This window comes from Ictalurus punctatus, chromosome 21, assembly GCF_001660625.3.
Source record: "Ictalurus punctatus breed USDA103 chromosome 21, Coco_2.0, whole genome shotgun sequence".
NCBI classification, from domain to species: domain Eukaryota; kingdom Metazoa; phylum Chordata; class Actinopteri; order Siluriformes; family Ictaluridae; genus Ictalurus; species Ictalurus punctatus.
The window spans coordinates 5472468-5500000 of NC_030436.2; the positions used below are offsets into that span (position 1 = coordinate 5472468).

Below are 27533 nucleotides of genomic sequence, written 5' to 3' on the forward strand. Positions count from 1 at the left end.
CATTGTGTCTCTGAGTTCAAAAACTCTAAATAAATATATGTGTGATATACTGTAAATTCTAGAAATTCTATTTTGAATTTCTCACAAATGGCAGCTTGGGAAATCTACTACTAGGAATTACGTACATAAATAAAACTTTACTCTGACTTATTTCTTAACTTGGGGTCCATTAGTAAACAATGGCAATAGATAATAAATTATTAGAAAACCATGCTATATTGCAGAAATTTTTTAAATGTGACATATTTATAAGGGATATTTCAAGATTAAAGGTACACTATAACTTTTTTGTTCAAAATAAACAAAATTTAAATAATGAGTATACGTCATAAATTCATATTCCAAATCGTGTTTTTGTCTCATTCACTAAAGGTAAGCCTATTATAAGTATTTATATTTTAGACCTGTTGGGATCTATTTTGCTGGAAATTATGTACATACGTCATTCTGGTTTTATCTCTCGAGCCTAGTAGTGAATGAAATCGGAATCAGATTGAAATCAGTCACTACAGATTAGTCACATTCGCTAATGCTACCACTTCAGCTATCGAAGGAATCAAGCAAGTGTTACAACCCGCTATAACACATAAAGCTCCAGCTGCTGTGTTTTGCCACCATATGTGACATCTACCTTCGGTTTGCCTTTAGGAGACTCCTTTTCCCCTGTGTACGTCTTTACCATGACTGAGGTCTTTTCTAACGGTAGCTTGAAAAACAGTCTGTTGTAGACAGCTTCAGAAAGTACAGACAAAGCTGAGCCTGTATCCAGCTCCGTTTTCAGTTTTACACCAGACACATTTGTTGTTATCCACATTATTTTCCTGTCTGTTTCAGTCATGCTATGCAGTTCTAGGCATACGGATCATCTTTGTCAGAGCCTGTGCTCTCTCATATGTTTTCACATTCAGACACTTTATGCACGTGTTTAGTTTTGTATTTGAAACCTTTGTCTTTACCTGGTTTTCCTTTTTTTTTGTCTGTTTTGCACACTCTTTCTATGTGGCCTTGTCTGTGACACTTTCTACAGACTTTTTCCTTGAACCAACAATCATTTGCATCATGAGAGGATTTACCACATCTATAACATATCTGCCTTTTTACATCACTTAGGGACATTTTGTGCATTTCATTTTCTACACTCTTTTTTTGTAGCTCTGATGCACCCTTGGCTGCTGTTTCCATTGATATGGCAATGGCCAGTGCTTTTTCTAAGTCCAGGTCTTTTTCTGACAATAGCCTCTTCTGTGTGCTTGAACAATGCATGCCACATACCAGCCTGTCCCTTAATGTATCAGAAAGTACCTCTTTGAAGTCACAATGCTGTGAAAGGTTGCGTAGTTCTGCCATGTATTCAGAAATGCTCTCCTCCTTTGACTGGTTTCTTTTGTGAAAACTGAATCTTTCCGCAATCACTAGTGGTTTGGGGTTCAAGTGACATTGTAAGATGTCAACAATTTGTTTGAATGTCTTGTTTGCTGGCTTTGCAGGGGTTACTAGGTTGCCTAAAAGATTATATGTTTTAGTCCCCATGAGACTAAGGAGTACAGAAACTTTCTTCTCTGCACCCACATCGTTCGCTTCACAAGTTCAACCCTTTCAATATACGCCTCCCAGTCTTCATTAGCACTGTCAAACTCATCCATTTTCCCGACAAAGCCAATTGTGTTATTTCCACTTTAGCTTTTTAGCGTCTTTTACTGCGTGCTATGCACAGTTAACGTTACTCACGCAACCCTTTCGCTAGAAGTGACTGCCTGCCGTGATTCACTATTCCTCTCCTCATTCCCTCCGGAGACCACCTGGAGCTGGAGGAACATTTTGCAAATAATTAGGTTAACTGGCAACAGGTCAGTAACATGATTGGGTATAAAAAGAGTATCTTAGAGAGGCAGAGTCTCTCAGAAGTAAAGATGGGCTGGAATCCGGATGGAAGAATATGTTGCTCTAAAACCTGTATATACCTTTCAGCATTGATGGTGCCTTTCCAGATGTGCAAGCTGTCCATTCCATAGGCACTAATGCACCCCATACCATCAGAGAGTGCTGATAAAAAGCCAGATTGTCCCCTTCCTCTTTCATTTCAGTCCATGGTTAAACTATTGTTAAACTACAGTCTGTGTTCGTACTCATTTTCAGAATACATCAGATTCCTTCAGTAATGCTGTTCTGTCTTTGTAGACAGCTGCTGGCTATCCTTCTATACTGCTAATCCCCCCTCTCTCTCTCTCTCTCTTTCTGTCTCTCTCTCTCTCAATTTCTCTCTCTCTCTCTCTCTCTCTCTCTCTCTCTCTCTCTCTCTCTCTCTCTCTCTCTCTCTATCTCTCTCTCTCTCGTGTGTGTGAGAGAGAGAAGGCTCCTCTGACCAGACCACTATTTTGGATTCAATCCAACTGCAGTGTGTACAGTAGGTGCCTCACTTGCCTTCTGGAACACATATGGAACAAAATATTGTTAAAACTAGCAGTTTTCCAAAACCTGTTTTAAGGATAATATTTTTCTAGATTGAATAATACATTTTCTACAATTTTCTAGTCATTGTCCATAAAAATGTACAGAATGCCTAGACTTTTCCTTTACCCCATTATCTCAAAGTTCATGCAGTACCAATTCCCTGCCCACATTTCTCTCTCTTCACTTTCTTAAAACCAACACAACTTCTGCTTGTGCAACAACACAGAGCAGCTGAATGCATCTAGGAGAGGACAAACAGGCAGGGACGGAGGAAGGAATGGTGAAAGAAAAACTGATAAAGAAAAACACACTGTACATTACATACGGTGCTTTAAAAATCAGCTGACCCATATAGTGCTAACTGTAATGCCAATGTAATCTTCACTGTGGTGGCTGTCACTCAGGTGGTAAAGCGGGTTGTCCACTAATCGTAGGGTTGGTGGTTCGATTCCTGGTACACATGACTCCACATACCGAAGTGTCCTTGGGCAAGAACCCCAAGTTGCCCCCGATGGCAAGTTGGCGCATTGCATGGCAGTTTTGCTACCATTGGTGTGTGAGTGTGTGTGTGAATGGGTGAATGAGACACAATGTAAAGCGCTTTGGATAAAAGCGCTATATAAGTGCGCCATTTACCATTTACTTTTTATATTTGTGTTGATATGGGCAAACATTTTTGGTCCCATATCTTCCCAAAGGTATAAAGGTACATACAAAAGATTGGGAGGGAAAATAGTATAAAAATGTATACAAAAGTGTATACATGTGAACATAAGTACAAATTAAGCTCCAATACAGCTTTTGAATAATAAGCTACAATCCACTTTTTTTTTCTTCTAGAAACCCATATCAGATTTTTCCCCAACAAAGCACAAATGGTAATTGCATACCAAAAAACCCTGTGGCCAGTTTATTACATCACATTTTTATCAGGTAAAACTACCATACAATATCACTATTATAATAATGCCACTGAATGAATGAATGAATGAATGAATGAATATACAAACATGGACAATAAAAAGGAACAAAAATAAAACATAGAAAAAAGAAAATGCATAGACTTTTTTTCCAACATAGAGCCAGAGTTCATGTTTGGAAGTGTCACTATTTGAAATATCAGGGTTCACAAATACTGTATATAAGAGAATTTCAAATCTCCTCTATTGATCACGGACTTACATGGCCTACAGATACAACTATAGTATAAGGGTTTTTCTATCATTTATCCAGTGTCAATGCTTGTACTGAACTGCTGTACTGCAGAAAACCATAGATTCTTGTGGGAAAAATCAGTGTCCTGTCCCTTTAAGGAGAGCTTCTAGCTCTGGAAGTAATGAAATTAGCTAGCACTCACATGATATTGATTTGGTTTGGGGAGTGGTGTCATTTTTACATTGCACTGCACAAAATGGAATACAGAACTTTTTCAGTACATCCAATGTTCTTTTTACACCCAATATCTACAATAAGATTAGGTTTAAGCTGGAGTTTATCAATTAAATAAGGAAATGTAGGTTTACTTTGCAGTTCACTGATTTGAGTGGTGTCTCAAAATGTCCAACATTATCAACATTATCATTAGAGACCTAGAGAGCCTGTGACATCATTCTATTCACAGCAATGCAAAGCCATGTAGCTGACTCATTGCTCTTGCTTCTCTCTCCCTCTTTGCAAATTGACTAGTTGTCTATGGACATAAAAATAAAATACCAAGATGTGCCACATGTTCCTGCAACAACACCAAGTGTAGGTTTTGCAGGAAGACATTTCATGCAATAACATATCTAGAAGTATAAATGGTAACCCTTTACTGTATGATCCAAGGTATAGGGTCATAAAGATTCAATAATACTATATGCATTTATCCTTACCACATCAGAAAGTTCTGAAGTATATACATTAACAGCCAGTTGAGTCATATATGCATTAACCGTTTTTCAGAATTTCACTTGCAGAGGTTAATGTTTCAAGGAATGCACTTAAGCGACCAATCGAGAGAAAAATCTTTCTTCTTGGAGGAATTTTAGCCCATTTTTCAGTACAGAACAGCTTCAAGTCTGGGATGTTGGTGGGTTTCCTCACATGAACTGCTTGCTTCAGGTCCTTCCACAACATTTCTATTTTAGGAAAATGTTTGTGAACCCTTTAATATTTCCAGGAAATGCACTTAAGCAATCAAAGGGTTCATAAACTTGTTTGTGAACCCTTAGGTATGTTTCAGGAAATGCACTTAAGCGATCAATTGAGAGAAAAATCTAAACTAGACACACCGTAGAGGACATGTACCGATTGAAAAGTATGATCTTTTGGGGTATTTTATTTTATTAATAGCATGAAAACCTGAACATGAAAAGTCTGTTTTTTGTTTTTGTATGTTTTGTGTTTTTATCTGTGTTTTAAAAAAATTTTTGTTGATATTTTCTTATTGTGTAAAGTGCCTTGAGAAGCTGCTTTAAAGGCTTTAAAAAGAAAGTTTTTTTAAAAATGATTATTATTATAACCTATTAATAAAATAAAATACCCCAAAAGCTGATAACTTTCAATCTGTATGTGTCATGTAGGTACATCCCAGAGTTGAACAGGTTCTGTACTGAGGAATGCACTAAAATTCCTCCAAGCCGATGTGCAGGAACACAGAGTTACCGGAAATGTTTAGTTCCAGTTATTGCTGCACAAGGGGGTCATACCAGATACTGAAAGCAAAGGTTCACATTAGAGATGCACCGATGTATCGACCGATAATCGGTATCAGTCGATAAAGGCAATTTTTCACGCTATCGGCTATCGGCCGATAGTTTAAAAACATCCGTTGATCAGGGCCGATTATATCCTGTCAATCAAAAGAGGGCGCAAAAACACATTGATTTCGTGCTGTCTGTAAAGATGAGGTCTCTTGTGTGGAATGACAGTAAAACTGCAGTTTGTAAGCTCTTCACTGCTAATGTTTTACACCAGAAGTGAGCAGCAGTATAGCGGGAGTTTCGGCGTAGAGTCTAATTTATTTATTCATTTATTTATTTTGCCGAGCTGCTCATGCTGAAAATTATATTTGTAGAGTAGTATATTTAATATCCAGTTAATGTTAATATATAAAAAAGTTTATATTATATATGACCAGTTTGATGTTCACTGATGAAGTAGAAATTCTTTTGTTTGTAGTGAGTGTTTGTATGATTTCCCCTAGCGTTCTGGAGCAGGAAGAGCAAGCACGTGCTTTCGGGTTTCAGTGACACTGACTTTGTTTACTTCTGACATGTGTGTTTTGTGATTTCTGACCTTTCATGTATGTCTCATTAGTCTCAACTGTTTTGTTTCACCCTTGATTACGTTTGTCATTTAAACCCCTCGTGTCTCTTTGTACTTCGCAAAGTATTGCCTGAGTTTTCAGTATACCAAGCATTTGTTCCTCATTTCATATGTTATAATTTTGACCTTGTTCTCGCCCTCGTTCTTCAATTCTATTTAGCCTTGTTTTTGCCCGTTTACCGATCCCCTGACCCATTACCTGCTTTTGACCACGCTATTGTCTCACGTTTTGGATTTGTCTGCCTGTCTCTACTCTAATAAAGCTCTTATCTGCATTTGCATCCATCTTAACCTCCATTACATGCTTAACTTCACAAAGCCTAATAGGTGGGTTTTTTTAGAATTCAGTCAGTTAAGTCTGTTAATATGAATTAATAAGACTAATCTTCAGAATTTAGGTAATGTGTTCATGTTAATTAGAGCAATGTGTTTTCTGTTTTTGAGACCAGTTACTGTGAAACAACTTGTTGAAATGGAGAGAATGAATTCCATCCATCCATCCATCTTCTACCGCTTACTCCTTTTCAGGGTCGCGGGGAACCTGGAGCTTATCCCAGGCAGCATCGGGCACAAGGCGGGGTACACCCTGGACAGGGTGCCAGTCCATCACAGGGCACAATCACATACACATTCACACACCCATTCATACACTACAGACACTTTATACACGCCAATCAGCCTACCATGCATGTCTTTGGACCGTGGGAGGAAACTGGAGTACCCAGAGGAAACCCCTGCAGCACGGGAGAACATGCAAACTCTGCACACACATGGCCCCAGCGGGACTCGAACCCCGGACCCTGGAGGTGTGAGGCGAACGTGCTAATGAGAGAATTAATTTTTTATTGCATTTCCTTTAGAATTGTGGAATTAATTATTATTAATTTATAAGAATGCATAAAAGGCAGAACTTTCGGTTAACGGTATCAGCCGATATCACTCTGAATATATAAATATAACTATCGGTATCGGCTGAGAAATTTACTATTGGTGCATCTCTAGTTCACATACTTTTGGCACTCACAGATATGTAATATTGTATAATTTTCCTTAATAAATAAATGACCAAGTATATTTTGTCTCATTTGTTTAGTTGGGTTCTCATTGTTTACTTTTAGGACTTGTGTGAAAATCTGATGATGTTTTAGGTCATATTTATGCAGAAATATAGAACATTCCTGAACGGTTCACAAACTTTCAGACACAACTGTAGGTCACCGTGTCTATATATAATGTATATGTGCGTGTGTGTGTGTGTGTGTGTGTGTGTGTGTGTGTGTGTGTGTGTGTGTAATTTTACTTATTTTATATATCTACCATATTTAAAAGGTATACTTTCCTCAACTGTTCATTAAAACATTAATAATAATAATAATAATAATAATAATAATAATAATAATAATAATAGGAGTAAGCAGTAGAAGATGGATGGGTGGATGGATAATAATAATAATAATAATAATAATAATAATAATATTATTATTATTATTATTATTAATAATGATGATGACGACAACGTTTTCTTAAAAGTAAGGCTGTAGCGCCACCTGCTGGTGAGCCTTCTACCTCTGGTAATACCGGGTACACATGTATCCTTTTATTTTTTTAAAAAACATTTTACAGTTGTATTTTTTCCAACGCTGAACTTTCCAACATTTCCCCTCCCCGCCCCCTTGTCATATCTTGCAATTAACATGTTGCGACACAAGTTACTTACTGACAGTTATTATTACAGCTCTTTCGTGTTTGATAGAAAGCTTCATAACTCCCAGTCCGAGGTGGGAAGTCTCAGTGTGACCTGTTTTTACGAGCCGGAAACTCTCTATCACGGCAACTCCATCACAAAGTAAACGCCGTATTATCCAAAACAGTGAGGTGGGCGTGGCTTTATCGTACTTCACCAGGCACGCACGAAATTTGATCTCAGATCAGAAACATTGCGCCATCAGATTCGTCATCCGGAGTTTGTTAAATTTTTATTAGATTTAAACCTGTGCTCTTTTCCATCAGGATTATGGATGAGAAAGACCAAGATGTGGGTAAGTTACTGTACATTTGGATTTATTAAACCTACTGAAAGCTACGCACCAGGCTGTGAGACAGTGAGCGAAGAAATGTACATAGGCAGAGTATATAGAAATTAAAATGTAATCCCCCGCTCAGGTTAATGATTACTGAGTGATGAATCGTAGTTGTATTCAGACGACCACATATATTGTGACAGTTTTCTGTAATCATGCATGCCTGTCTTGCATACTTATTTACAATAAAAAAAATCTGACATTACTACAGGAAGAGCAAAATCTTCAAACTAAATTTAATATGACCCCCAAACAAACAAACAAACTAGGGGTTTTTTGTTTGTTTGTTTGTTTTTGTTTTTTAAGTTATAGCTACTCATCAACCATGAACCAAATTTTATTGATAATTTGGTTCGGTTAGACTAGACACAATACACCCAGAATTGATCACTGCCATCTCTGTTGAATGTAAACATCACTTAAATAGAAGCTTTACATTAATGTAAAGTAGGATAAAAGGTCTCAAGATGTCGCACACTATGTTGTGATCAAAAGAAATTGAGAAAGAACTGTTAAAATATATCTGTAAAGGGTTACAAAGCCATTTCTAAGGCTCTGGGACTCCAGTGAACCACAGTACGACCCATTATCTTGAAATGAAAAGAAAAAAAAACACAAAACTTGGAACAGTTGTGAATCTTCCCAGAAATGACCGGCCTCCCAAAATTCCACCAAGAGTGCATCAGTGACTCATCCGGTATCACAAAAGAACCCAGCCAAACATCTATGGAACTGCAGACCTCGGTCATCTCAGACAAGGTCAGTGTTCATGATTCCACCATTAGGAAGAATTTGGGCAAAATTGGTGTCATTTTACTTTTAACATTTTATTAATTTATCCAAAGTGACTTACAAATGGCCTTGTGCCCGATGCTCCCTGGGATAGGGTCCAGGTTCCCCGTGACCCTGAAAAGGATAAGCGGTATAGAAGATGGATGCATGGATGGACTTACAAATGAGGAAATACAAGCCAAGTAATATATCAAGGAGAGAACAGTGCAAGTAGTGATACCATACAGGATTTAGAGGTCTAAGAGCAAGTGCAAGTGTAGATTTATTTTTATTTTTTAATATTTTGAGTGGGGACAAGTGAAGGGTTAGTTAATTAGGTGGGTCTTTAGCCGCTTTCGGAAAATGATAATGATAGTGTCTTTATTAATCACATATACATTGAAATTCTTTTGTCGGGAAGCTGGGGTCAGAGCGCAGGGTTAGCCATGATACAGCGCCCCTGGAGCAAAGAGGGTTAAGAGCCTTGCTCAAGGGCTCAACAGTGGCAGTACTGGGGCTTGAATCAGTAACCCAAAGCCTTAACTGCCAAGCCACCACTGCCCCCGGTAAATTAGCGACTGGTTGGAAGTTGAAAGTTCATTCCACCACTGAGGGACAGTCAGTTTGAAGGTTTTGGAAAGGGACCTCTTTTCTTGCTGAGAAGGCACTACCAATCATTGGTCATTATTGCAGGTTGCGGGAGGGAACATAAACCTCAAGGAGAGTGTTGAGGTAGGGGGATGCTGTTCCAGACAAAGTCTTGTATGTGAGCACCAAGGCCTTGAATTTGATGCAAACGGTTACAGGAAGCCAGTAGAGGGAGACGAAGAGGGCTGTCCATGAGAGAGTTGCAAGGCAAAAACCAGTGCCAACCAAGAAGAACATAAAGGCTCATCTCACATTTGCCAAAAACAACGTAATGGACGCCAAGCCTTTTGGGATAATGTCCAGTAGACTGATGAGTTGAAAATGGAACTTTTTGCAAGACACGGGTCCCATTATATCTAGTGTAAAGCAAACACAGCATTCCACAGTAAGAAAATGGTTGTGGAATGTAATGTTGTGGAGATGCTTTGCTGCTTCAGGGCTTGGGCAACTTGCTATAATTGACAGAAACATCAAATCTGCTCTATACCAGAAAATCCTGAAGGAGGATGTCCGGTCATCAGTCCATTATGTGAAGCTCAGATGCAGTTGGGTTGTACAGCAAGTCCACCTAATGGCTCAAAAGAAACAAAATTATGTTTTTGAATTCCAATTTCAGGTTGATTCATAACATTTCTAGTTGACTGGAACATCCTAATGATTGCCCTGACGGTGGAAATGGGCAATTTCAATGTTTGTGCTATTTTGTTATAGCCACTTCCCATTTTGTGAAGCTCAACAACCTTTTGCATCACAGGTATATTCCTTGATCTTATCCATTGTTATGAATGACTAAGGGAATTTGGCCTGTGTTACCTCATATTTATACCTCTGTGAAACAGGAAGTCATGGTTGAACAATTGCCTATTCCCAGTCACCCAGGTGTTAAAACATTAAAATATCAATGGGAATCTTCTCCTCTTTTCTTCTTCTTACTAGCATTACTCCCATGCTATAGCAGGGTCCACAAATCCGTCTCCATTTTTCTCGATCCAAGGCGTCTTCCGGGGTGGCTTTCATGTGTTGCATGTCCTCCTTGATTCGATCCATCCGTTGTTTCTTGTTTCTTCTGCATGGTCGCCGGCCATCAGGGTCGAGATGCATGGCTGTCTTCGCCACCGAGTATTTAAATATCAGTCAGAATATCCATCCATGCATCTTCTATACCGCTTACAATTTTTTGCAGTCTTCTTTACTCATATTTACCAAGGGTACCAATATTAGTGGAAGGCCCTGTACATTCTCAAAATCCAGAACATTGTACATTTTATACTTAGACCTGGGGTTATATATACAGCTGCTAGACTTTTTATCATGGTTGTTTCTTAGCACTTCATTATTGCACTTGCTCTCAGGGGATTATATTTGTGTTAATTTGTCCATTGTTAAGTTACAGTGCCATACAGTCTGCACAAATAAACCGACCCGACATGAATTGCTCCCTGTGCAGCAGATTTTCTTATCAGAGCAGTTTACACTAACTATACGTCAGTAATCAAATCCAACAATGCACTACTTAAATGCTTTGTGTTAGTGATTTGGGTGGGGTTTCTCTTGCTTTTATACACCAAAGATCTTGACTCTTGATATTTGTCAGACTCTGTCTGTTATGTATAGAATTAAACATGATTGGGCTTGTGCTGTTATAGGAAAATAATCAACAGTAGGTTATGTGTTGTGGCTTGATGCAACGTGGCCACATAGTTCATTATTCTCCAATAACAGCACGTCCAGAAGTGTTTTATTCTTCTTGTACCATAGCAATTTGCTAACAATATATTTTAAAAAATTTATTAAAGAAAGACAGGTCATGTTTTTTTTAAATCAATTTATAGTTACAGTTAATGCTGTGGAACATCATTCAAATTATTTTGTTCATGCTATTACTTATGTTATAACAGCTATAAACAACTGTACATTTCATTACCAGCTTCTATTTTTTTCTATGTTGAAGATAATAAACTGTAGCTTGTCATGTTACAGACAAACCCTCCATTCTGCAGACCTTCCTGCATCAGAAAACTTAAAGTTATACAACTTACACATGGTTTCATAAGCAGCGTGTGGTTGCTAGCATGGCCTGCCTCCAGTCCTGACCTGTGGCACATTATGATAAGCCAACAATAAGGCAAGGGAGAGCCTGTATAGTTGTGCAGCTGAAGAAATGCATAATGGATGAATGGGGGAAAATTCCGCTTGCTAAACTTAACCAACTGATGTCTTTACTCAGCGCCAAACACTTAATAAGTGTTATTAAAATAAAAGGTGATGTTGCACAGTGGTAAACAGTCGACTGTCCCAACTTTTTTGGAGTGTGTTGCAGTCATCAGATTTAAAATGAGTGTATATTTTAAAAAATCTAATTACATTCACAAAGGAAAACATCAGACAATGTGTTAATAATGTGTATTCAATATAGTACAGGGTGAATTGAATTTTCAAATGACTCTTTTTGTTTGTTTTCGTGCATTTTCCATACTCTCCCAACTTTTTCGAAATTGGGGTTGTACTATTTTATCTGCAAATAGCACCTAAATCTGACCACTATTAATGGAGATTTTTCAAACTTGTAGCTAAATGGTTTCCTTTATTTGTTTGCGTTATTAACCGTATAGCTCCATTGTAAATCCACTGCAAATCCATTGCAAATCTTGGCTAATTAATTACATTTGGGTTCTTTTTTTTAAGCTATGTTGCCACAGAACCTCCTCTAGGGCGAACATATATTCTGTATTACAGAAACTACAGTAAAGCCTTCCCCATTTAATATCCCTCTCCTCGCCAGCTGTCGTATTGATGTGATATGGTGCTGTATTTTCAGTGCATTGTTTCTTTAGCCACCATTCCTTCACCTTTCTTGTGCTTGCGTTCGAATACCAATCTTAAGTATGATCTCAGCTGGAGGAAGTGCATTCACGCTGATATTTATATCACCGTCATAATTCTATTGTTCACTTAACTAAATGTGAGAAATGCTGTATTTATAACTCTGTATGCTGGAGCTCCCAGACAGCCAACGACCTCATGAATAGGCCACTGGAAGAATGTATGTAGTAAATGCTTCACCTTTCATCCAAAACAACAATGTTTGCTCAATTTCTGTTTTTTAAACACTTGTTTATCTATAAGCTGTCAGGCTGTGCTGATAGTTTGCTACTGCAAATGCTCACTTCTTGAAAAAAAACATTCTTGTCTTGCATTCACATCTGTACATTTCTACAAAGAGGTGTGAAAAAAGGTGGAGTGTCAGGGATTGTGTACGACCCACACACATACAAGACATCCTGTATACATTGTATGGTCCGAGTTGTGATGTATTGGTTACCTCTTAATCATTAACTTAAACCGACAGTGAAGAACTTGGCTTATTTGTGAGTTTCTTGGGTGGAAGTGCTATCATGAGACCTTCATCAGTAATACTGAAAATATTGAATATAAAGCAATTTTGACCTGTATAACAATTTTCTTGGGCACTGAATAATCCCATATGTGTTATTTCCTACTGTTAAAATAGTAAAAATGAAATAATTCCATGAACGTGTTTCCAAGCTTTTCAGTATTTCATATTATGCAGTTTGTAAGCCATTTTGGTATTAAAAATAACAAAACAAGCCAGAATTTAATTGCCTAGAAGAGGAATACAGAAGGAACATATTCTTAACCTATATACTTAAATTAATTGCAGATTAATCGCAGATTATCTCAATCTCTTCAGTTCCACATTTTTGCTTTATGAACAAAGTTCAGACCTGATAATCAGGTGCGGCATTGTAGATGGGACCTACTCAGATGAACTGGGACACAGATCAGAATTTTAAAAAAGCTGGACGGATACTGCCTTCAGGAAAAATATTCTGAATAGGGAACCCGATATAAAGTTCTGTTTAAATCATACTTACTAATGGGAGTTTTGGAAACATATTTGATTCCCCAGTTTCTGACTTGTTACTCTTACATTTTCATCATTACTGGTATAAATGATGATTCAGTGATATATTATTTTTCTAAATAGCTTTACTAGTCAGTGGTTTGACAGTTTTGCTTGTAGCCATGCATGATATAAAACAAATATTTAACTGCCTATTGTTACTTCTGCAATTGAATGCAAAGGCTTTGCATTTGCATTTGTACCTACATTCTCAACTGGCACTATTTTAGGAGCATGTGAAGGCAACATGAAAACAGCTCTTTAGCCAAGATGCAATTAATGCAAAGAACAGGAAGTAGCAAATTAATGTTAAAATAATAGTCCCAGAATTGAAAAATATCTATACATTCTAGTATTTTGTATATTTCTTAAAAATAAGTAAATAAAAAATAGTAAGTGATTACTAATTACATATGAATTCCACACTCAGAATAAGTACCCTTCTTGGTATAGATAGAGGTTTTCAGTTTCCTAAAAGTGTTGTAGTTGGAAATCTTTCTGAATGGGAAACACTCTGTTGTAGGGTTCTACTTAAAATCTTTAACAGTTGTAGATTTAATTGTTTTGAGACAGAGAAGTGTTTGGGACAGTCACTGTGTCTAGTACATGCTCTCTCTCTCTTTTTATAGGACCCTTTGATCCAAGCATTCCTGATGAGGGTCCTTCAGTGCTACCTGCAGGCTGGTTGGACAGTGTGACAGGCTATGAAGACCATAAAGGTGGAGGTACGCACTTACTGTCATAGCAATGATGGAATGTCACTGACAAGGTCTGGCCTGACTCCTGTTCTTCTGGGTTGGGAAGTAGGAACTATGCCAAAACTGCAAATGTCAAGGCTTTTTTTTTTTTTTGCTCATGCTTAATCCAAGGCATCCTAAAGCAGACTCATACAGTGGGTTATTTGTACTAAAGTAATATAAAAAAAAGTTCTATTCGTGGGCATTAATTTAACAGATGGTGTATAAGAAAGTTTAATGAAGCATAGACAGCCTGTTGGAATTTATGTTAAACATTAGGCTTTAGTTTGTAGACATTACTGTAAGAGATGGAGGGAAATGAAGGATAACAGTCACAGCAACACCACTTTCTACAGTACAGACTTTTCAAATATAGATATTATGGTAAAAAAAAATGCTGATAAATTGAAGGACATGCAGTTCATTATGTGTTGCATTAGATGTTTGACACGCTTCTGATTTGACTATATTTTGTAATCAGATTGCACAGATCAGATCTACCCTCCTCCACCTGATTTTATTCCTGAGCCTGAGAATGACAGGAACGCCTCCATCCCCAATGTGATGTATGCAAAGTTTTATATATGTTGTATAATGTACAGTTTACTGTATTGCAAATTATAGTTATATTTCTTAAACCCTACTCCATTATTCTTCCCTGATATAAGGCAAAAATTGTGTTCGTTAATATCAATATTGCTGAATGTTACAGCGTGTGTTTCAAGTTAGGTGAAATTATGTATTTTTATACCACAACATTGTTCAACTCTTGATTCCGACTGGTCAAAACATATTTACGTTAATACTCTTGTTGCAATACCTTATGGTTTCTATAGTAACAACTTAAATTTAGTCCCAACAATATACAGATTTTTAAAAATGGTTTTTAAATTCTTTCTCGCAGTACACTTTTGTTCCATTCCGCCGGCGGAATAAAAATGGATTTATCAGACATGTTCAATCAGTATAAACGAATGAATAATTTTATTGTTATTAGTCAGCACACTGTTGGGTTTCTGTGTGTAGAGTATTGTGACTCTGTGTTTAGCTGCTGGTGAGGCAGTGAGGAGAGATGTGAGCCCCCTTCTGGACAAACAATTCACACCTCTCAACAATAGCATTGGTACAGAAATAAAACAGACAGCACTTGTTTTGATAGTAAAACACTTTATATGACTGCCACAATTGTATAACATTTAAACCTAGTAGGCTAGATTAAAAAAGAAATGAAAAACTGCAAATACTTAGAACCCTGAGTGTCTACTTTCATATGAGCCATTAACGACTACAGTGGAATGTGACATCACAAATAAACACGGGCATCCCAAAACAGGTGGAAATTCCATTTTTGTGGTCTGTTAAAAAAACCTGTTAAACATATACTCATTGATATGATGAAGTTTTCTGTAATGAGATGTTAATTTAACGTTAAGGAAGGAAAGTCAAGTGTCAGTTTTTTGTAACAGCAATAAAGTTGTTCCATTCCGCAGAAGTCTTCAGGGCAGAGAATATTGCACTTTTGTATTTTATATTACTATTGTATTTTATTAGTCACTTGAAAAGCTGCATTTCTGTCTTATTAACTTTATGTGAGAGAGCGAGAGAGAGAAGATAAGCTGGTAAGGAAGTGACTGTTTATAGCTCTTCTAACATGAGTGATAACAGGAACTTTCTTGTTTTCCATATGGCTACCTCTCTGTGTGCGCCAAAACCACCTCTGGTGTTTATTGCCAAAAAGCTCTATTTTGGTTTCATCAATGGAAATATACTTCAAATATATTTTTGTGAATTTTTAATAAAACCTATTTTTCTAGCCTTCTTTGCTCATATTTACCAAGGGTGCCAATATTAGTGGAGCACACTGTAGTTGTAATGGTATTGGTCTTACAGGATGCCTCAGGTGTCAGAAGATGTGGCCAGGGAGGCTTTGATCAAGTTTGTGGGGAAAAAATGGACGTACAGCAGAAAACCCGCCCAGAACCTGGTCTTCAAGGATTTGAGGCCTTTTACAGTGTATCGTGTAAATCAACTCCTTCTGTATTACGTCATTCTGATGGTGTACTGACATTATTATTGAATTTTCCATAACAATTCTTTTCTGTTTAATTACATTCAGTTAATCTGACAATAACCATTATTTTCTCTCTGCTTTAGTATCGCTTGGAAACATTTACAGAGTCCAGATCAAGTGCCTGGGAGCATGAAATATATACTGGTATTGTATATCACATACAACACATAAGGCATGTGCTGATAACAGATATGTTATATATATATATATATATATATATATATATATATATATATATATATATATATATATATATATATATGAAACATATATCATCAAGCCATTTTTGAGCTGTGTTTACGCTTCTAGGATAAGGTCTGTCCTATTTGGAACGCAGCATAAGCACATCTGTCTTTTAAGGTTCCCTATCTTAGACAAATTTCCTTTTCTGAGAAGTCAAGTCCATAATTTTGTCTTCCATACAAGAGTACATGTGAAAGTTCAAAAAACATAGCTCACTCAGATTGAGCAATAATTGAAATACTTGAAATTGCAGGACTGTCACCAGGTCCAAACTTACACTCCTCACTCTTGTACTTATGAATCTTTCCTATTAGTTTCTCTGTAGTTACTGAAAAATGATTACTGTTACAGAATAATATACTTTAAGTTGAATAATCATGAGTATCAGATGAGTAAGCTGAGAGGTTAAGGGGTTAGATCGTGCTAAAATTTAAGAAAGTTGTTTTGATAAGAAATTTTAATATTGGCACATGCTTCTAAAACATACGCTTTTTAATGTTCAGGTTATTTTATATGTCTCAGTGAAAGAAGCAAGACATTCGAAATTGCCGATTTGGCTAACGATGAGTAAAAGTTTAGTGGAGCCCATACAATTTGTTAGAGCATATGGTTTTCTTTGTGTGTGTATGTGTTTTTTTCTTTTGCAAAAAGGTGCATCAATTGAGGAAAAGATGGTCTTTTATTGAAATTTCAGTTATTTATGGATACACAAAGGCCCCTTAGTACTAAATGTTTGTGTGAGATTAAACACATGCGGTCTACAGAGGATTGTGTTTTTTACGTCAGAAAAATAATACATCTTGTCCATTATTAGTAAATTAGTACAAAGGAAAGGCAAAATGATGCCATTTACCATTTACTTTTTCTCAAATTACTGTCACAGTAAAGTAGGTTTGACGTTAGATATTTGCCGCACATTTGCAGCTCCATTATGCTGATCCCAACAGCATTTAAACAGGGCCACATTTATCTCGGTAACAAATATACACTCCTGTCCACACTCTTTTTTATATATTTTTTTTACATCTGTATTGTATTTTGACCCATTAAAAAAATCTCAAATCACTGCGGTTAAAGAGAATAAACAGCACATGCAAACCTTTAATAAAATATTGTTTGCTTCCATACTTTCTATGATGATGTCTTTCACACAATTGTTTTTTGCAAATCCCACCAAACCGATTTTACGCCATAAAGTTTGAACTTGTCCTCTCCACCTCACTCTCTATTTTACACCCAGGTCCCAGTTCTATTCCTGGCCCATAAACAATGTCTCTGTCGTCATACTCAGGAAGCTCCCAGAGATAAGCAAGGCATAACCTCTCATAAATTGCATAACCACGGCATAGATTTCCTCTGCTTGCATTCACTACAGACTAGTGTAGTCAAGACTAAATAGAATAAAATGTAGAGTGTGATGATTCTTTTGTGATGCTAACTGGCCATTACCAACTTTTGCACATTATCAGTGTTAGTGTATTTGGGTTAAGTATTTTCAGATATTTTTGATCGGATATTACAAGTCTGAATGTAATTGATCAGCTAAGGCATCTGATGTCTGGAGTGTTCTTCTTCAGTTTTGCACTTGAGCTTAGTGGTGGAGTATGCCTGTATTTTTTTCTTTTTTTAAATGATCAAATGAAATTGAAACTATATTGTCCTTCTAACCTACAATTGCACCTACAAATTTTGGATCAGGGTGCATTGTGGCTTTACATATCAGATGATTTCTTTGAATTCACTGACTGAACTTTGTGGATAATCTTTGCATCTTGTTTGGCTGACAGACAGAGCCTCTGACTCTCACACCACCGACCCGAATTCAAGTCCTGACCTTGACAGTCATATTGTCAATTTGAGTCTGAAATTTGTATAATACGATATCTAGTATTACACTTATATTTTTAGAGTGTAATACAGTTAATGATGATATCAGTATCTATCACTGAACTCATACAGCACATATACAGCAAAATATTGTACTATATAGTTTGTGCTCTTGAATGGCAGCTTATTAGTTCCTGTATATTCATAATACAATTGATAGATAAGTAATAGTGATTGAAAAAAAAAACATTTAAAAACACAAGTTTACACCATAACTATACACTTATTTGAATGATTTCATGATCAGGTCAGTATGTGGACGGGCCACAGTATGGCAGCATCCCTCCTCCGTGGCAGGTAGAAGTGCAATATCCACCCAAATTCACTGACACGGTCCAGAAAGTGCGTGTGCCTCACACCTCGTCTGTAAAGGTATTACCTCTAAGAATCTTGATCCAGTATTATGGTTTCTGCTTCTTTTTCTTAACCATTCCTTGTTTGTCTGTGCAATTTAGTCATTATCAGCTCCCATAAATCTCTTCTGTATTGCACGTAAGGAGGAGAAGAGGTGAAATCTCAAAGTTCACTGACATTTCTGGATGCTTACTGTATATATTTTGTAACTGGATATTCTCACAGAAAATGACAGACTATCACTATTACAAGGAAAATGTAGAACTAGGAAATGGGGTTGAAAGTGAAGCTATGTGATGAAAGATGAAACTATGCACCACAAGGTTGATATGTAGGTCAAAATTTACAACCCTTTCATACAGATATTTAACTCGAGTCTTGGTTACATTTCTTACATAAGATGCAACCATCTAATAGCACACTTTCGCCAAATGTAATTGATCAGCTGAGACATGTCTAGTATTTGCTTCTTTTATTTTATACTCAAGAAACACGGCTAATGCAGCTAACGTAATAAATTTTCTGACCAAAATGTTTCTCTGATATTCTACATAAGCTCATTAGTAAGCAATGACTGTGTAAAACAGCTGTAGTAGCAACACAGCAAATTTAAGTTGAAAGTGTCATTATTTTATCCCCAGTATACTATCGTAGGCTACAGCCTCCAAAAGAGTGAATGTCATTTTATATATTGTGTTTACTGGAACGCTAGACTTCAAATCTGTTGTCATTTTGCTGTAGAAATGTTGTCACTTGAGAACAGGTTTGGAAACCACTACATGTTTACATGTTAGGTGTCTGATGCTTTGGGGGTTTTTTTTCTCATTTTATTTCTCTGTAATTCTTGTTGTTTCTCAGTCTTGTCATCAGTGCCAGGGGAAAGGACGTGTGCGCTGTATACACTGTCATAGCAGAGGATGGGTGAGTAGATGTTTCTATTTAGAGAAATTAAGCTGAGCAGATTAATATATATATATATATATATATATATATATATATATATATATATATATATATATATATATATATATATATATGTTGGAAAAAAACATTTAAAGTATAAGAAAGTAAAAAAAAAACATTTTAAAGTATTAAAATTTAAGCCATGTCCAAGCCATGGTAAAATGTACGCAAAAAAAAAAAAAAAAAAATCACACGTGTACAAATACACGTGCTATTAGGAGGATCCTCAAGGTTGGGAAGGGCTTTTGGCTGCCTATTCCTATTAATATTGTTTATATTTGTTGACGGTAATAACAAAAAACAAAGATCACATATTTAAAGGTGCAATTTGTAATTTGTACGTTATTTCTCAAACCTTTAATAAGATCTTAAATTGAAACATACCTCAGCAAAGCTGTGATTCTCACTATTGTAATGCTGGGTATGGCTTAGTTTCTTCCTTTTCCAATTTTCTGCAATTTAGCCCCACCCCGATGCTATATAAGTCAATTCAAAGGGCATAGTTTTAACATAGAGGGTGGCCTTTGTTAGAGGAAGACGCACCAATATTTTCATTGCAACTGTAATCACAAATTGCTGTTTTATTATTAAGTTTACAACCAAGTTGACACCCAATTTGACTTTCTTTGTTCCTTTACCTTTAGATCAGCTGTATGTCCTGTCATGGTGCAATACACGGCCGGAACAGAAAATGTGTTGGCTGCCATGGAAGGGGAAGAAAAGTGTAAGTATCAAACAGTATAAGTTCATACTGCACACATCAGGTGTACTAAGTAAAGAATAAAACATTTTTGGTTGTGCTCTTATAAGATATTAAACAACAATGGGTTGGTGTGAGCATTAGCACCCTGAACTTGATTATTTTACTATAACAGCATGTCGTGAAATGTTTTATTTCTTTTATACCACAGCAAATTTCCAATAAGTAAAATGATGTCACAAGTCATGTCCTTTGAAGCAAGTTATTTCCTGTTATCACTTATGTTATAGCAGCTATAAACAGTTCTTCCCTCATTAGTGTCAATTTTTTTTCTTTGTCTTGAGGTAAAGAGAAACCGAAAAGTCCTGAACATTCTCCTTTAGGGCAAAACTTACTGATTGTTATGTATATATGTATATATTATGTATATTATAAATGCTGACACCCGTGACTGTTAAATGTCACCTTACAGAAAGCTTCACCATATCAAAGACACAAATTATTTGTAGTAACAAGAGCATAATTTTTAAAATCCATATATTATTAAACTTAGGTTATATGAAGTAACCACAAATTATAGCCAGCATTACTGTCAGAGCTGCAGTATTAAATGAGTATTTTTTTCTACATAAAATTATGCGTTAGATATCATTACAAGTACATCAGTAATTAATAAGTGTTTTCTCATTTAGATGTACATGGTGCCATGGTAGCGGTCATAAAACATGCCGAAAGTGTAATGGCCGTAAAAAGCTTTTGCATTTCATTCAGCTCACTGTCACGTGGTAAGTGTAATTTCCCTAGTGATGTTCTGATTTAGGATTAACAGCTGAGGCAAACTTAATATACAGCGTCATGCCAATAATATTGGCACCCTATATTGGTAAATATGAGCAAAGAAGGCTGTGAAAAATTGTCTTTATTGTTTAGTTAATAATTCCCCAAATCTATGAAACTGCATTCATAATGGTGTTCAGCTGGACAAGACTCAGCCAGGCCTGATTACTGCAAACCCTGTTCAATCAAATCAACACTTAAATAGAACTTTTTCAACCACATGAAGTTGGTTAAAAGGTCTTATCCAGTAACACACTATGCCAAAGTTGAATGAAATTCCAGAAATGATGAAGAAGAAGGTGATTGAAATATATCAGTCTGGGAAGGGTTACAAAGCTATTTCAAAGGCTCTGGGACTCCAAAGAACCAGAGTGAGAGACGTTATCTCCAAATGGAAAAACTTGGCACAGTAGTGAACCTTGCCAGAAGTGGCAGACCTTCCAAAATTCCTCCAAGAGAACAGCAACTACTCATCCAGCAAGTCACAAAAGAGGCAAGGACAATAATTACATCAATAAAGGTCAGTGTTCATGACTCCACTATCAGAAAGACTCTGGGCAAAAATGGCATCCAAGGAAGAGTGGCGAGCTGAAAACCACTGCTAACACAGAAGAACATTAAGCCTCGTCTGAATTTTGTCAAAACACACCTTGATGATCCACAAACCTTTTGGAAGAATGTTCTGTGGACTGATGAGTTGAAAGTGGGACAGTTCAGAAATCAGGGGTCCGACACAGTACATCTGATGTAAACCAAACAAACAACATCATATCTATGGTCAAGCCTGGTGGTGGAAGTGTGATGTTGGGATGTTTCTCTGCTTCAGGGCCTGGCCAACTTGCAGTAATTGAAACATGAATTCCGTTCTCTATCAGAAAATCCTAAAGGAGAATGTCTGGTCTTCAGTCCGAATGTAGAAACTCAAGTGTAACTGGATTATGTAGCAAGACAATAATCCAAAGCACAGGAGTAAGTCCTAGTCCTAAAAGTAAGTGAAAGACTGATCTCCAGTTATCTGAAATGTTTGGTTGCAGTTATTCCTGCCAAAGATGGCACAACCAGATTTTAAGTTTAAGGGGGCAACTAGTTTTTCACTAATGATTGGTGTTGGGTGTTTTTTTTTTTTGTTGTTGCTTCAATTAAAAATAAATAAATAACCTGTATTTAGTTTTATTTCATTTGAAGATCTAAAACTATTTTAGTATGAGACACAAAACCAGAAGAAATCAGAATGGGGTAAATACTTTTTCACAGCACTGTAAATGAATTTCTTCATTCTTTCTTCATTTCTTCATTCTTGACCCGACACAGACTCCACGAGTTCATGTGAAACCAGTTTATCCATGTTGGATCAAATCCATTGGCGTGTCATCTGAACATGTGCTTCAGAAGAAGGGATGAGATTCACAGAAAATCTGACTTTTTGTACAGGAGTTAAAATGGTCAATATGAAAAATTAGTTTAAATTTAAGTAGTGACCTAGAAATTTTTCACCATCATGAATACTGAATAGTCCAACTTTCTGTTTAATTCTAGTTTTAAATAAAAAATGTTAAAAATCCCAGATTTTTAGTATGGTCTCAGATATTTGGATTTGATGTTGTATATGATGTTTCTTAGGAAGAACCAAGTGTATGAGTTCATACCTGACCGGCTGCCTGAGTTCCCCATAAAGAAGTTTGAGAAGGTGTCTGGGGAAGCATTCTTTATTGATGAAAGTCTCCTGGTATTCATTTTTTTTAAAAATTTGGTTCATTTTTTTTCTCTTCACTTATAATAACATTAAAATGATGTTAACTCCTCCAAAGTCCACTGTAGTCTAGGGAGGTTGCTGGTTGTTTTTATACAGCACTAACACTAAAATATTATATGATCTGGTATGTTCAAAAAAGAATCAGTATGTAATGTTGACTTCCCTTTCAAAGGGCACTCCACGTTATATCAGCTGAACGCCCTGGGAAGCACCCTCAGTGTTCAGCTAATGCAACGTCTCGTTCTCTTCGCAGAGAACAGGATTACATGTGTAACCCAGATGCTTTTCTTGCAGGTCTATCCAATTGTAGGCTTCCCTGACAAGGAAATCTGCAACGCTTCTGAAGAAGCCATCCACGAGCACCTGAATAAATACTCTGCTGTCAGTCGCATCTTGCAACAGGTGAGCAAGAATACTCCAAAACAATGGCTATGTTTGCATGCACATCAAATTCCATTGAAGGTCTATATTCTGGTTGCAGCCATATTCCGAATACGTGTTTATATGCTGTGTGTATATAAAGTTTATTGTTAGCCCACGTACAGGCATCAGAATTTTCCTGATACATGGTTGTTGTAAGTATGCCTGAGTTGCCATTCATAAATACCTAGCCTACAGCTAAGCGTCTGTTAGCACCCACAATTCCTTGTGAACTGAGCATGCGCATATATCTAATTTCAGTCGATTTTGTGAATAAGGTGTTTACATGCAACAAATTTACATACAAATGGGCATATTGCAGGGGTGGGAATCAGAATTTGGGGAATCAGAATATTGTCTTAATTTGAATCGGGCGATCGGATTGCGGTGTTTACATGACTCAATACTAATAAGAATACTGCCAAATTCTGACTAATATTTGAATATTGTCGTGCATGTAAACGTAGCCATTGATTGGTTATTACTTATTTATATTTATTTATTAGTACTAGCAATTGCAGTTTGTGAAGTATCCACTAGGGGACAGCAAATGCAACCATTTCAAAATTCCATCTAGCGCGGGGCTGTCCAATCTTATACGCAAAGGGCCGGTGTGGGTGCAGGTTTTCATTCTAACCAAGCAGAAGCCACACCTGAGTCTACTGAAAGCCAAGATCAACTGATTGAACAGGTGGCATCAGCTGTGGCAGGTGTGCATACTATTTGGTGAAGTAGTGCTCTTGTGGTTATAGACTGCATGATTTTGAGATTATTTTGTGATGCGGCCTTAGTGTTTTTCAATTTTAAGACGTTGGAATTCTGCTTTTGTATGCAAAATGAGTTATGTGTTATTTACATGCCCCTGAATATACACTCAATGTCCACTTTAATAGGAACACCTGCACATTTATGCATTTATCCAATAAGCCCCTAATGTGGCAGCAGCACAATGCATAAAATCATGCAGATACAGATCAAGAGCTTCAGTTAATAGTGACATCAAACATCAGAATGGGGAAAATGTGATCTCTGTGACTATAATCGTGGCATGGATGCTGGTGCCAGATGGGCTGGTTCGAGTATTTCAGAAAGTGCTGATCTCCTGGGAATTTCAACAACAGTCTCCAGAGTTAATACAGAATTGTGTGAAAAACAAAAACATTGAGTGAGCGACAGTTCTGTGGGTGGAAACACCTTGTTGATGAGAGAGATCAGAGAAATATGGCCAGACTGGTTTGAGCTGACATGCAGTCTATAGTAACTCAACTAAGCACTCATTACAACCATGGTGAGCAGAAAAGCATCTCGGAATGCACAATATATCAGACCCTGAGGTGGATGGGCTGCACCGGCAGAAGGCCAAAATGGGTTCTACTACTTTCAGCCAAGAACAGGACTCTGAGACCATCATGGGCACAGACTCACCCAAACTGGACAGTTGACGACTGAAAAAAGGTTTGATGTATTGTGCATGCTGGAGATGCTTCTCCTCATTCTGATGTTTGATGTGAAGTTTAACTGAAGCTCTTGACCTGTATCTGCATGATTTTATGCATTGTGATGCCACCACATGATTGGCTGATTGGATTACTGCATAAATGAGGAGGTGTACAGGTGTTCATATTAAAGCGGGTGGTGAGTATGCCAGCTGTTTTATGCCTAAGTACTATTTAAAAGTGGGCTAACAATTGCTGTAGTGCTGCTGAAATACACTCAAAATGATCTCTTCTCTCAGGGTATTTCTCTCTGTATGTCTGTCTATCCACAGCGACAGTCAGTAGAGCTGGTGCCTCTTACTCAAGCCTTCTACTCCTACAATGGAAAACACTACGACTATTTCGTATACGGGACTGAAAAGAAGGTTCATACCAGTAAATATCCGACTTCCTGCACTGTCCTGTAGCATCTCATCTTACGATTCTATCAATACAATGTGAAAAAATTATGGTTATTTTATTATTGTTAAATACTGCTTGCTGAGCAGTGCATTACAGAGATTATAATATAATGCTTCTGAAGCTCCTTTGTTATACATCAGCATATTATCCTACGCAGAATATGTGCCAGTGATTTGTCAGTTACAAGGATTCTTATAATTAACATATGAACGAATAATTAAACATTTCTGATTGTATAGTGTAGGTCTATATTACACAATATGTAAGTCTTAAGGATCTGTATTTATAATCCGTAAATCAGAAATTCAGTCTTATGCCAAGTTGGATCACTTTATATACACACAGTATACTTTTTTTTTTTCCAACTGTTATCAATTTTGAACAATATGTTCTAAATATTTATATACCCATTTGTAACAGGGCTGTGAATTGAAATAAATTGCACATGTATGAAATTGAACTTTATTGGACGTGTCTTCTGATCACTTCAAAGTCTCTTGCTATAGCCTCTGTAGATCTCATTTGAAGCTACTTAATAATGTTAAACACTAAACTATGCAGTGTAAGACTGCTTAATTTGTCTTTTAATATTGTGTGTATCCACAGAAATATGGACAAGTACTTATTTAACAAATAAAAAAATAAAATATTTGATACCCCTCCAAATTTTGGTTCTGACTAGTATCAGACAAGAGCTTAAGAGTTTTGATATGGGTATCAAGCATGTTTTCACAGATAGGCCATGGTGTTTAGACCATTTTATCCAATTTATCCCAAATGAACGTCAAGTCTGAATGTATCCCAGATATAAACATTGGGAAACAGCTTTATTGGGAGAAATAAGTGATAGATGAACCAACCAAGCAGGATAATAACCCCCATATCTCATCCTGCATATCACTGACATCACAAACAAGAATGAGAACATAGTTCTTGTCAAAATTACACCTGCATAACCAGAGAATTGCATCAAAATCTGCGTCATGAACTAAGTGGAAGGATGTAACAGCTGGCGATGCTGGAAGGGGAAGATATGGAAGGCCATATGGTTCAGAAATACCGACAGCTGTTTTCAGTATTATAGCATTCTGTTTTGTATTTGTCATGTTCTGAGACACTGGGGGTTTTGTTTTTTTTTTTGTTTTTTTGACACCACTAATGTCTGGTGTTTCAAGTTTGTCACTCGTCAGTACAGCTATGATCCAAACTCTACACAGTGTTCAAAATCTCATGGGATGCATTTGAATAACCCACGGTGATTAGCACATAATTAATATGCAGTGCAAATGACTGATCTACATTATTCATTAATATTTTCTTGTTAACTTACATAGCACTGTAGTGGGTTTATACTACAAGTTATTAGCACTAGCTACAAGAGATTCAGAGGTTCATTTGCATAACTTATTGTGTTTTGCCCATTGCAGCCAATTAACATATGACACAAATGAGACACAGGCTGTGTCCCAAATGACATACTGTCTAATCTAATTTCTAACCCAAATGACATACAGTACTGTGCAAAAGTCTTAGACACATGCAAAGAAATGCTATAAAGCAAAGATGCCTTCAAAATTCATTAAAAAATCCACTATTAAAAGCAGTAAACAGTATTAAATGAAACAGCTGATATTAAGTGTAACAAACCTTTGCTTTTTAAAAATGCTTCATTCATCGCAGGTCACAGTTCGTCACCGTTTTATAAGGAAATTAGCTGGTAAGTTTTTCATGAGCATCTTGGAGAATCTGTTACAGTTCTTCTGGAGACCATGACTGTTAAACCTATTTCTGTTTTTGCAGATAAAACTGGACAGACTTCATTAGCATTTTTGTCTGGAAAGTGGTGTAAAATGTAATACATTGCTTTCTTTACTGCCATACAAATATTTTCCTGTTACATTGAAATTTTTTTTTGATGGAAAAGTAATGTTTGGAATAAATTTGCTAACAATTTTGTTACTATTATTGACTCAATAATGCAGAAGTCACAAAAGCAACATTTAAGACAAAATTTCTATTTTTAAGAATTAGGGTGCTTAAGACCATCCTTAGCACATGCAATTTTCTACGATGAGGTCACTTCTGAATAATAATAAAAATGGCTCTCGCAATGCATACTTTATGAGCGTTACTCCTCCGTCACAGACAGAATTAACATTTGCCTTACACAGGGGTTCCTTAAACCTGGATTAAATAAGAATCCAAAATCCTTCCCACATAATAGCAACGAGGTGGTTGAGTTCAATTTCATATGTAATTCAGTTTTAGTGAATCCATCTTTTGTTGAACGGCGAGGGGTGTCGCTAGCAGGTGGACAGACAAAGAATTGTTTTCGGTATTGTGGGATTATTTTCTGTCCACTTTCGAAGTATTTTCTCAAATAATATCATTCTAACAAAAAAAAATGACAAAAATAACAAATCTAAAAACACTGTGATTGCTTAAAAAGTTACAATATTTGAGCTTCTATCGTACTGAGCTCTTT

The 27533-nt window shown here is 36.7% G+C and overlaps 1 protein-coding gene across 6 annotated transcripts; it reads left to right on the forward strand.

The window, feature by feature from the left end:
- The first annotated feature begins 7569 nt into the window (after positions 1-7569).
- ssuh2.1 (ssu-2 homolog, tandem duplicate 1) lies at positions 7570-25513 on the forward strand. 6 transcript variants are annotated; one of them, XM_047149634.2, is made up of 14 exons: positions 7590-7799; positions 8472-8600; positions 13815-13910; positions 14404-14488; positions 15813-15942; positions 16077-16137; positions 18371-18495; positions 19336-19398; positions 20085-20164; positions 20833-20925; positions 22598-22703; positions 23025-23132; positions 23728-23860; positions 24919-25513. In XM_047149634.2, coding segments are annotated over exons 4-14 (987 nt in total). In that variant the 5' UTR covers positions 7590-7799; positions 8472-8600; positions 13815-13910; positions 14404-14486; the 3' UTR covers positions 25005-25513. The 6 variants fall into 6 exon arrangements, with proteins under 6 accessions (XP_053529957.1, XP_047005591.2, XP_053529956.1 ...); XM_047149633.2 differs by having other exon boundaries at positions 8488-8600; XM_047149635.2 differs by lacking the exon at positions 14404-14488 and having other exon boundaries at positions 7584-7799; positions 8488-8600.
- Positions 25514-27533: the final 2020 nt, after the last annotated feature.

Excerpts from the sequence above, each read along its gene's own strand:
- ssuh2.1 (XM_053673981.1), top strand. The coding sequence starts at position 7,775 with ATGGATGAGAAAGACCAAGATGTGG. Across the intron at positions 16,138-18,370 it reads GGAGCATGAAATATATACTG|GTCAGTATGTGGACGGGCCA; the intron begins GTATTGTATATC and ends TTTCATGATCAG. Across the intron at positions 18,496-19,335 it reads CTCACACCTCGTCTGTAAAG|TCTTGTCATCAGTGCCAGGG; the intron begins GTATTACCTCTA and ends GTTGTTTCTCAG.